Consider the following 10932-nt stretch of genomic DNA (forward strand, 5'->3'; position numbering starts at 1 on the left):
CCCTCTCTAACTGAGCCGTACCATATCGAATCAAATCGTAATCCTACTAAATCGAACCGAATAAAATCATTCCACCTCAAAATCAAACAATCCTTGAATCTTGATTGCACTCCATGTATCAAGATACATATATCGTCTTTTATTGGAGAGCTGTACACCGCTGATAAACACATAAAATGACAGGCCTTGTGTTGTGTTTAAAGGGTGTTTTTGAGAATAATCTTTATCCAATCTAAACTGCAGAGCAACAAAGTGGCATTATAAATGTATAAAAGGTCTGCATATCTGCCATATAAAAATGTCAGTAATACATTTTTCTGATGACACTGAGGGAAAGGACTACCAAAAAGAAAATTCGATGTTTGTGATGTCATATTAAAGACGAAAGGATCAAAGAAAAGAAGAAGGGTTCAATATATATACAAATGTATATATAACATACAGTCCGATTATTCAGTGCATATCAAAACTGCTTTCCAAACGAGAGGTGAGTTGCTCTAAGTTTCCCAAATATTTGTAATGTGCAAAAGACATGAAAATGTAAATTATTTTGAATATGTTCAAAACTATTGTCATCAATTCTAATATGATTGGCACATCACTCTACATTTTTACAAGGTACGCCGACACTTGAAATGTTTAAATATTTCAAACTGAAACGAAAAGGCAGTTACGCTGATACGTTTCAAATAAAACTGAAGTTGTATGTTTTGAGTTAGATCACAGCAGCTCAAAACTATTGCGATAAATAAATCGAATATAGGCCTGATTTTTGTGTTTTAGGGGGTTAGGTTACATTTGGAGTAAATGGTTAATTCAAACTGCAAAAACAATTGACACTGTGATTATATATAGATAAGTGGCATTCCATTAAAACACCGTTTCTTTTTTTTTTTTTTTTTTTTCAGCTCTTGGCCTAACTGATTGGCTTTGGCAGAATCAGCATCTTCCTGGTGCTCATTACAACCAGCACTCTTGTAAAAGCCTTACCTGAAGTAGTCGATGTTAGGCAAAAGCACAGTGGGTGAGAGGCCCTGCAGCATAGAGGTGAGACAAGGGGAGGAGATACACAGTCAGCCTCAATAGTGTTGCCACATTTGTGATTGTGGTCTTGTGGTATTTGTTTACCCTGCAGCTTAACACCGTCAAACAAATTGAGTTGGAAAAGCAGGAAGAGCAAGAAGTACGATGGGACAACAAGTTGCAGTACTTGCTAACCATAGTTGGCTTTGCAGTTGGACTTGGAAACATATGGCGCTTTCCCTTCCTTTGCCAAAGTTACGGAGGAGGTGAGATGCCATCCTTTGGCCTTAGGGGAGACATGTGTTTGAGTTTGAGGGTCTTACAAAAGATCTGACCTGAAATTGTTTGGTCAAAATACATCAAGGATAACAAATCAGAGTCCACTTCCAAGCCATTCGGTTTCGGGGGTTTCGGTTCTGCCTTGGGCAACTGAATCACTGTCGTCCCCGGTCTATTGTGCTAACATTACCTTGACAGCCGAGGGCGGCGCCATCGTTCCCGGAAGTCAAAATGTTTGCTGCATTGGCAGGGGCCTTCCTCATCCCGTACCTGATCGCACTTGTGACTGAGGGTCTCCCCCTGCTCTACCTGGAGTTGGCGATTGGACAGAAGCTCCGCAAGGGAAGCATTGGATCGTGGAGGGAGATCTCACCCTTTCTGGGTGGAGTTGGTGGGTGAGCTGGGGATATTGTGATCCTTGAACTCATTCACTGCCACACATTTTCAGACAATCTTTTAACCAAATATTTGAAAAAAATGTAAAAAAATATATAAATAAGTTCCTGGGATTGAATGGCTGGACTGTGAAAAGACAAATAAATACGTCAATGGCAGTGAGTGAGTTAATTGCCATTTCTTTGACTTCTGTTGGATATTGTAATCATTGCAAGTCGAACTAGATATGGTGCGTGTTTGTTTTCTTCTTACAGGCATTAGCTCCATGTTGGTATCTTTTATGATTACCCTTTTCTACAACTCTGTCCTGGCTTGGGTGCTGTGGTACTTCTACAACTCGTTCAAAAGCCCTCTGCCATGGAGCCAGTGCCCGGCCAATGACACAAGTAATGTGTGTGTGTGTGGAGAATGATCACGCTTTAGTCCTTGGAAAACATAACTGATGGGTACCAATAAGGGGCTTTAAACTTTGGAAAATAAATGTTATCATTCTCTGAAGATTGGACGGTTAAGGCCGACCTGGGCAAAGGGTGGCAGCAGTGGCCTTTTGGGGACTTAGCAGTAGCATAATGAATCATAATAATTGATGGGAGATGGAGCTTCCGCGATACATTTCACATGAAATGCTTATTGTTGTCTAACCGACCATCTCCATTGTAATTGCTCCATGCAGCCTTGACCACTGAATGTGTGAAAAGCACTCCGGTCAACTTCTTCTGGTACCGTCAGACCCTCAACATCACTCCTGACATTGAGAACAGTGGTTCTCTGCAGTGGTGGTTGGTGGTCTGCCTGGCCTGTGCCTGGTTAATTATCTATATCTGTTTCATCAGAGGAATCAAGTCCATGGGAAAGGTCAGTGGTTGGCGAAAACTCAATAGTTAGTCTGACTTTTAAATTTTTAACTTGGCTTTGTTTATAGGCAGTATATGTGACAACCCCTTTGCCCTACATGGTTCTCACCATTTTTCTGGGCTATGCCCTCACCTTGCCTGGAGCCATAGACGGACTGGTGTATCTCTTCACCCCTGACGTGGGTTTTTTGCACTTTTTTTTGGCAGACACTCAAGCTTTACGGCTCTAAAATCAACAGACTGATGTGCATTTTTTTTCCAGTGGCAGATACTGAAGAACCCTCAGGTGTGGCTTGACGCCGCAACTCAAATCTTCTTCTCTCTCTCAGTGGCCTTTGGTGGTCTGATAGCGTTCTCCAGCTACAACAATGAGCGGTAAGAACTTGTAAACAACGTAGATCCACTTCAGATGGTTTGTACAGTGTGCTGCAATTTTTTTTTTGTTCTGCGTATATTAGTAACAACTGCGAGAAGGATGCACTTTTGGTGGGAATAATAAACAGTGCCACTTCCCTGTACGCATCCATTGCCATCTTTGCCATCCTCGGCTTTAAAGCCAACAATGACTTGCAGAACTGTCAGACTGAGTATGTGGAGATGTTCTACGAAATTTCCGGACAGTATAACTTCAAGCTTCCCGGCGAGGGTAAACTAAACTATAGCCAGTTGGTTGAGTATGTGAACAATACAAATCCAGCATTACGCTCCAAGCTGTCACAGAGAGAGTGCAACCTAAGCACCTTCCTAGACCAGGTAATGTAATTCTCCCAAGTCCTTACGGGGGCCATGCTACCAATGTTTTGAATGTTTCCTTTGTAATTTTTACCCCTTAAGAGTGCGTCTGGGACTGGCCTGGCTTTTATCATGTTCACCCAAGCAGTGCTGGAGATGCCATACTCGCAGATGTGGGCGGCCTTGTTTTTTCTGATGCTCTTCAGCTTGGGCCTGTCCTCCATGTTCGGCACCCTAGAGGGAGTCCTCAACCCCATCCGTGAGCTCAATATTGTGCCCAAGTGGATCTCTGTTGAAGTGTGGACAGGTACTTCAAAATCAATGAGAATGTTGCACTTTAAAGTGAGCGGATGTTTGAGGTGTCTGATGTCGTGGTTTTTAGGGCTCGTCTGCTTGACTGCCTTTTTGATTTCTCTCATCTTCACCATGGGTTCTGGGAACTATTGGGTTGAGGTGTTTAACACTTACGTGGGCTCCATCCCCCTCCTCATCATTGCCTTTTTCGAAGTTGTCGGAGTGGTGTATGTCCACGGGATGAAAAAGTACTCATTTCTTCAACTCTTGCACGAACTCAATTATGTCTTGCTGTAAAAACGAAATAATTAGTTTCCTCTCTGTCCTCAAGTTTCAGTGATGACATCTTTTCAATGACCGGGAAGAATCCCAATCTCTACTGGAAAATTTGTTGGAGTATTATCAGCCCTTTGATGCTGGTGTCAGTGCTGACTGCGTATGTGGCACTCGAGGCAGAGCATCATCCCAAATTTGGCACATGGAACCCTGCTTATGTAAGCAAAATGTACATTCCTTGCTTGTCTCAAGTTTTGAAAATATTCAAATGTTAGGGCTGCTCGACTATGAAAAATAAGAATGTTTAAATGTAAATAAAATATAAAGACAAATACATTTATTTGAAACACTTTAATTATGTGCGTTCCTTTGGGACCAAACACAATTTATAAAATTAGTTATTACAAAATTAAAAGGGTAAAAATGTACAAAATTCAAGAATAATTTTCTTGTGTAAACAAACAGGGCATTGGATATACAGTAAATGCACATTAATAATCGTTTTCTACGATTATGCCAATTTTGTAATCGTGGAGTGTAATAATGGTAGTTGAATTTCGATTCATTGCACAGCCCTATCAAATGTTTCCCGTTTCTGTCCTTTAGGAACTATTCCCTCAAACTCAGGCGAAACCATACCCAGGCTGGGTGGTTGCCATCAGCGTATTACTTTGTTCGTTGCCTGTGAGTGCCATCCCACTAGTGGCTTTGTACCACAGCATCATGAAGACCTCCAGCCGTCGTAACATCAACCCATACAGGGTTTCGATGGAGAATTCCGTGCAGGAGGAGCAGCAATAAATGTAGCGGCTGTTAATATGAAGGATGGGACTGGATGTTTCTGCATTCATGGTTCACATAATGTTTTCTGTATTTATACAAAAGGTGTGCAGTTCATAAACCAAAGCTATTTAAAACTGATTATCAGAGTGTGGTACTCTGGTTCACTCTGGTGCTACTTGACTCAATGGACAAGTACAGTTCAGTTGTATTTAACTTTATAGTACAATAATCTTCCTATATTAAAGTGTAGTGTTGTAATATTTCATTATGTTTTACTTCTATATTTTAACAACAGTTGGGTCAAAAATAACAAAATGTTGGGTTCAAATGGGACCCACCAAGACTTGGGTCGATTTGACCCAACTTTCTGGCTTGTTTTGCACAAAACCCAAGAAAGTTGGGTCAAAAGCCAAGTTAACCCAAGTGGCAATGATGTCCCTTTTTAACTAAAACAAATTGTTTTTTTGTCTTGTTTTGTATTTTTTAACCCAACTTTTTATAGAATTGTTCATGTTGGTCATGCTCATAATGCTGGTACATGAAGCACTCAATATTTTTGGGGGGGGTGATACTTGGTGGAAAAGGTTTGAGAGTTTAAAAATCCAGATTGTAACATCCATCTAATCTGAAGCAAATGTCATTTACAGCAAATTTGCTGTATGCGACATTGTTTCGCCAAATTGGTCAGCTGCTGTCATTTTTGTGACTTTTGTTGTGGAAAAATACCGCAAAGTAATGCGTCTTAACTTTTTCATGGAAAAATACCAAGTGTAAGTCAAAGTCCAGATCACGCACAGTATGTAGTAAAGTAGCTGGCCGTTTTTCAACTAGCCATCTTTATTGATCTGGCGGCTGGTTTACTGGTGGTGTTTATGACAAGGATCATCATTAAAGAGCTTTTGTGTCAAGTATTGCCTCTGCGGGTTCCTGGCTTGAGAAGGTGAAAATTGAATATTAATGAAAACGTTTGATATGTCAGACCATGCTCCACATGATCGAGTACATATTTAATAGGGAATGATAACTCATTTGTTGGCATGGAGAGATAAGTACACATGGTTAGATACAACCCCATAACTATTTAGCTGATACCAAAACTGCAGGCAAGTTTCTGTACCAAATAGGAATGCAGACATTGCAATGACATCTCGACCAAAGTTTTGAAGAACGGTAAGTATACATCCTGGGATATGCACAGTGATCATGTTCTCTGTTGCATCCTTTTGACCAAGAGCTCTACTTTTTCCCATCATCCAAGTTAAATATAGAATATATCACATCAAAACCATATTGTGCATATCACACCACTGGATCAAATCGTTATCTGCAAAGAGGAAAGACTAAAGATAACAATTTTGCATGCATGTGCAGAAAACAGACCCAACCCTTTCAAATGCACCCGTAAGTACTCCGTTTGCTCCAAATTTGAGAACAAATTGTCTTGTACAGAAAATCACAGCTGATAAAGACCAACGGAAAGCGCTGATGGCCCAAATGGCCGCGGCGTTTTGGCATCGAATGTTTGCTTGCTTTGATGCATTCCATCCAGAATGGTTTGTCTCAATTGTTGCTCAAAAGTTACTGCTGACACATTTGGACCATGAAATCCAAATTTGTTAATTATTTCACCTTCAAATAATACTCCCATTTATCATGTCGTACTCCTTAAACTCCTCAATGCTGGACGTCACATGAAATCCTACAAATCAAAAGGTTTTATGTAAGTTTTACATCTTCTGAGGTCAGCGTAACATTGACACGGCATCACACTAGTTATCTATTAATCTGGGAGCTGAACACATTCTTATATTAAATAAGTGGCAAGGTTTGTCGTCAAACCATCATGGTTCCCATATATGTACTAGTGAATTGTAATTTTGGTGTCTTTTGTTTTGAGCTGTCCACAGCAGGTTACAGTTACTGCATATTTGAACCATATGTTGTTAGCTGCTGTCATAAGCGCTTGTGAAAAGAAAAAAGAAAAAAAAAGGTTTATCTCAAAGAGTCTTTGCTGATTAGACAAAGATTAAATTAAAAAATGAATTGTTCTTTGTGTCATCCAAACCAGTAACCTGACTGGAAGCTGCTGATAGGACACTGAAGGACAGCCCCCAAGGGAGGAAAAGACAGCTGATAAAAGACAAGCCCCACACATTAAAGGCTGCCACACTCAGGTGAGACCAAGGACAAGGCAGCTCAAGTAGAGTTCAACTTCCATTTTAGCGCATGTTACAATTAAGGGATTTTTGCAACAGATTTTAATTGGGTCGCAACATTTGGCCAGTGCAAGATGGACAAGACAAGACAAGTGCAGGAGGAAGTCACATGGAACAACAAGATTGAGTACATGCTGACCTCCATCGGTTTTGCAGTTGGCATCGGAAACGTCTGGCGTTTCCCCTACCTGTGTCAAATTTATGGAGGAGGTGAGTTACTTATTCCGCTTCCCACGTCCTGTCAAGTGATTTGCGCAGCCCCTGGGGCAGTATCGATTCACTTCCTCATAGTTGTCAGCCAAGGTCAAGCTGAACAAACATTGACCCCGCACAAATGTGCGGCAGGGTTATCAGCTTTATTAACTCACGTATTTATTCACACGGGAGGTGCCGCTAAGCCTCAATTTGACCAATGCTTAGCCACGATTTAAAAGTCACTTATGACACGAGATTAGAAAATGGTAGAAGCATCCCATTTATCAAGAGGAGCTGCGCTAACCCTTCATGAGCACAAATGTTGACATCCTCAGGAGCGTTCCTCATCCCGTACCTGATAGCATTGGTGTTCGAGGGTCTCCCTCTGCTCTACTTGGAGATGGCAATTGGACAGAGGCTCCGCAAGGGGAGCATTGGCGTGTGGAAGAACATCTCGCCATTTCTGGGTGGAGTTGGTAGGTGTCCCCGGATGGCATTTTATGAATCTGGAGTTGCTCATTTCCTACTAATAAGCAGATAATAAGACAATAATAAAAAAAATAATAACAATAAGTACGACAGAAATGTTGCAATAGAGCTCATGATGTTGTTATTTTCTCCACGCTGCACTTGACTTAACTTGACTTGACTTGACTTGACTACACGTAGGCATTGGCTCCATGGTTGTATCGTTCCTGGTGTGCAATTTCTACAACACCATCCTGGCCTGGGTCTTTTGGTACTTTTTCAACTCCTTCCAGAATCCTCTGCCGTGGAGCCAGTGTCCACTCAACCTTAACCGCACAGGTAATTCCACGAAATTTTCTTTAAAAAAACATTCGGCAAAAAAAAAAATACATTTGTATCTACATTTGTATTTGATAGAATAATTGATTCTACTTTGCATTGGCTTGCAGTCAGCTGTAGAATAGATTTAAAAATGTGCTACTAGTCTATAAATCACAGACATTTTGGGGGTCCTGAATACATAAATGAAATACTGATTGAATATAAACCCAGTAGGGCTCTGAGATCTGCCGACTTGGATCAATTCGTGGAGCCCAGCGTTTAAAGCAAACATGGTGAAGCTGAACTCAGCTGTTATGCTGCACGCAAATGCTGCCAACAGAAGTGAAGGCAGCCCCAAGTGTAAATGCTTTTAAATTCCGGTTACTTTGTCTTTCCCATACCTTTCATTACAGTCTTTTAAGGGGAAGTCAACCCCCAAAAAAAAATTATTTGCAACAATATGTTCTATGCGCCTTCACGAGTCTAAACATGACATTATGATTAATATTGCATTTGTGGAATATAAGTTAAGCAGCAAAATCCACCCATTTTTAGCTATCTCAGGGCGGCCATTTTGTCACTGTCTTGTCAACTGAAAATGGCATCACAGTTGTTCAGTGCTGAAGTAATGACCAATCACGGCTCACCTGTTCTCTGAAGCTGAGCAATGATTGGTTATTCACTTCACAGTGCAGTCTTAGTAATTTTAGTAATCGACTGTTAATGAGTTTAAAAGTTGTATGCTCTTTTAGTCATTTATGTAGGCTACTTTTGTTTTCTCTACTTTGCTTCTGTCTCTCGTTAGCTGTTTGTAAACGCTTTTAGGTGTTTTGTCTTTGCTTGTGTGAAGCACATTGAGTTGCCTTGTTTATGAAATGTGCTTTATTATTATTATTCTAAATAAATCTGCCTTGTCTACAAATATTTGATATCTGTAGCCCAAGATTATTGATGGAATATTAAGAAAACATATGTTACTATAAACTCTAAAAGTTTGGATAGACTTTCGGACAAGGATGAAACTTATCAATAAGCTAAAATGAGATCAATAAAAATAATACATTGTTGTTGTTTTGTTAACCTTATCCATGATCCATGCAGGCTTGAATGAGGAATGTGTGAAGAGCACCCCGGTCAATTACTTCTGGTACCGTCAGACCCTGAACATCACCACTGACATTGAGACCAGCGGTTCTCTGCAGTGGTGGCTGGTGGTCTGCCTGGCCTGCGCCTGGTTGACGATGTACATCTGTATCATCAAAGGAATCCAGTCCATGGGAAAGGTCAGTGGACAACAGACATACTTAAGGTCAGTGGTGCGCATCTTTCAATAAATGTTATACATGATTTTAGGCGGTGTATGTGACCACCACCTTGCCGTACGTGGTACTCACCATTTTTCTGGTCCGCGCCCTCACCCTGCCCGGAGCTACAGATGGACTGGTGTATCTCTTCACCCCTGATGTGGGTTTCCTCACTTTTTGGCGGATACTTAGGCATTAGCTGCAAAGTCAAGAACCTTATGTGTCTGTTCACAGTGGGAGATACTGAAGAATCCTCAGGTGTGGTTAGACGCCTCGACTCAGATCTTCTTCTCTCTCTCAGTGGCCTTTGGAGGTCTGATAGCGATCTCCAGCTATGCTAATGAGAAGTAAGGCTTGCGTCACTAGCGTAGAAAGAAACTCTTAAGAGTATTTGTGTAGTGCGCTCTGTGATCTGTACTCTTCTGTGTATATTAGAAACAACTGCGAGAAGGATGCAGTCATTGTGGGATTAATAAACAGTGCCACATCCCTTTACGCAGCCATATCCATCTTTGCCATCCTGGGTTTTAAAGCCAACGCCGGTTTCAACTCCTGTCTAAAAGAGTATGTACAGACGTCCGGATCTGTTCTCAGGGCATTCACTTAATCAGAACTGAACTGTTTTGGAAAACATTTTCGAAACCAGATTACGAACAGTAACACTCTTGAAAGACTGATACCATTGGTGGTTTGTGGTGGGATCCTTGTGCGTGAACTGGTAAAGCCTGCTCGGATGAGAGGCCAAAAGTCTTAAAGAAGACCCCGAGCGGTCCAACTGTGGTCGATCAAATGCCCTGAGAATGAATGACCTGGGTGAATGAGACTATTCACAGGCATGTTCAGATCAGATGACAAAGTGTCCTTGGACTATCCAGACATGTGAAAAACAAAAATGTTTATTTGCAGAAACATCTTGGTTTTGACCAACCACTTTGAGTTTTCGGACCAGAATATCACACGGGACAACTATGACCACTGGATTGAGTATCTGAACAAAACAAATCCAGATGAGCTCTCCAGCCTGCAACTGAGACCGTGCAACCTGAAAACTTTCCTTGACCAGGTGATGTAATTCTGAACACGCATTCATCCGTGTGTTCTCACGGGTTGTTTCCTGCTCTTTCCTCCCATCTAATTTAATTGCACTCACTGTACCCGACAAAAATGTGAAATATTTCTTTTTAATCACAGAGTGCTTCTGGAACTGGCCTGGCTTTTATAGTGTTCACTGAAGCAGTGCTGGAGATGCCGGGCTCGCAGTTATGGGCAGTGTTGTTTTTCCTAATGCTCTTCAGCTTAGGCCTCTCCTCCATGTTTGGTAACGCAGAGGGAGTCCTAAGGCCCTTCTGTGATCTCAATCTGGTACCCAAGTGGGTACCCCAAGAAATTATTACAGGTACCCTAAATTTAGTTACTCTTAAGTCAAAAGGACGTTTTTGTTCCCAGTAAATGATTTTCTGCATTTCTATTTGGGACTTTTGCAGGGGGATTCTGCTTGATGTCCTTTTTGATTTCGCTCATTTTCACTATGGGTTCCGGCAACTACTGGGTGGAGGTCTTCAACAGCTACGTGGGCTCGGTTCCTCTGCTCATTATTGCGTTTTTTGAGATTATTGGAGTTGTTTACGTCTACGGAATGAAAAAGTATTGATTTATTCTTCTCTTCCTCAATACAACTAAGCCCTGCAGTACAAATTCAACTGTGTGTGTTTTCTCTGTGTCCTCAGTTTCAGTGAAGACATCTATTTCATGACTGGGAAGAGGCCAAACCTTTACTGGAGATTTTGTTGG

General features: G+C 41.3%; 2 protein-coding genes across 2 annotated transcripts in view; both read left to right on the forward strand.

The window, feature by feature from the left end:
• The first annotated feature begins 401 nt into the window (after nt 1-401).
• LOC147132217 (sodium-dependent neutral amino acid transporter B(0)AT3-like) lies at nt 402-5548 on the forward strand. Its single transcript, XM_086013972.1, has 13 exons — nt 402-487; nt 909-1047; nt 1136-1289; nt 1553-1693; nt 1953-2084; nt 2372-2553; nt 2621-2731; nt 2815-2927; nt 3011-3305; nt 3387-3591; nt 3667-3826; nt 3910-4072; nt 4461-5548. The coding sequence occupies exons 2-13, from the start codon at nt 1003-1005 to the stop codon at nt 4653-4655; spliced, it is 1896 nt and encodes a 631-aa protein (XP_085870098.1). The 5' UTR covers nt 402-487; nt 909-1002; the 3' UTR covers nt 4656-5548.
• A 1258-nt stretch (nt 5549-6806) lies between these two features.
• The window catches only part of LOC147132218 (sodium-dependent neutral amino acid transporter B(0)AT3-like), a 5680-nt gene continuing 1554 nt past the window's right edge, over nt 6807-10932 (forward strand). The window contains exons 1-11 of the mRNA XM_086013973.1: nt 6807-7063; nt 7384-7524; nt 7718-7855; nt 8939-9120; nt 9191-9301; nt 9376-9488; nt 9577-9705; nt 10048-10204; nt 10333-10537; nt 10626-10785; nt 10869-10932. The exon at nt 10869-10932 is cut by the window's right edge and continues 99 nt beyond it. Of these exons, the coding sequence (XP_085870099.1) occupies nt 6928-7063; nt 7384-7524; nt 7718-7855; nt 8939-9120; nt 9191-9301; nt 9376-9488; nt 9577-9705; nt 10048-10204; nt 10333-10537; nt 10626-10785; nt 10869-10932 (1536 nt within the window). The 5' untranslated portion in view covers nt 6807-6927. The remainder of the gene's footprint in view (nt 7064-7383; nt 7525-7717; nt 7856-8938; nt 9121-9190; nt 9302-9375; nt 9489-9576; nt 9706-10047; nt 10205-10332; nt 10538-10625; nt 10786-10868) is intronic.

The sequence above is a fragment of the Filicampus tigris genome, chromosome 18 (genome assembly GCF_054856515.1).
Source record: "Filicampus tigris isolate MCC_2025a chromosome 18, RoL_Ftig_1.0, whole genome shotgun sequence".
Classification (NCBI taxonomy): domain Eukaryota; kingdom Metazoa; phylum Chordata; class Actinopteri; order Syngnathiformes; family Syngnathidae; genus Filicampus; species Filicampus tigris.

What these genes read in the sequence shown, in the direction of transcription:
- LOC147132217 (XM_086013972.1), top strand. Translation starts at nt 1,003, where the DNA reads ATGTTAGGCAAAAGCACAGTGGGTGAGAGGCCCTGCAGCATAGAG. An exon ending in TTGCCAAAGTTACGGAGGAG is followed by an intron (nt 1,290 to 1,552) that starts GTGAGATGCCAT and finishes CTGCATTGGCAG; the next exon opens with GGGCCTTCCTCATCCCGTAC. An exon ending in CTCTGTTGAAGTGTGGACAG is followed by an intron (nt 3,592 to 3,666) that starts GTACTTCAAAAT and finishes CGTGGTTTTTAG; the next exon opens with GGCTCGTCTGCTTGACTGCC.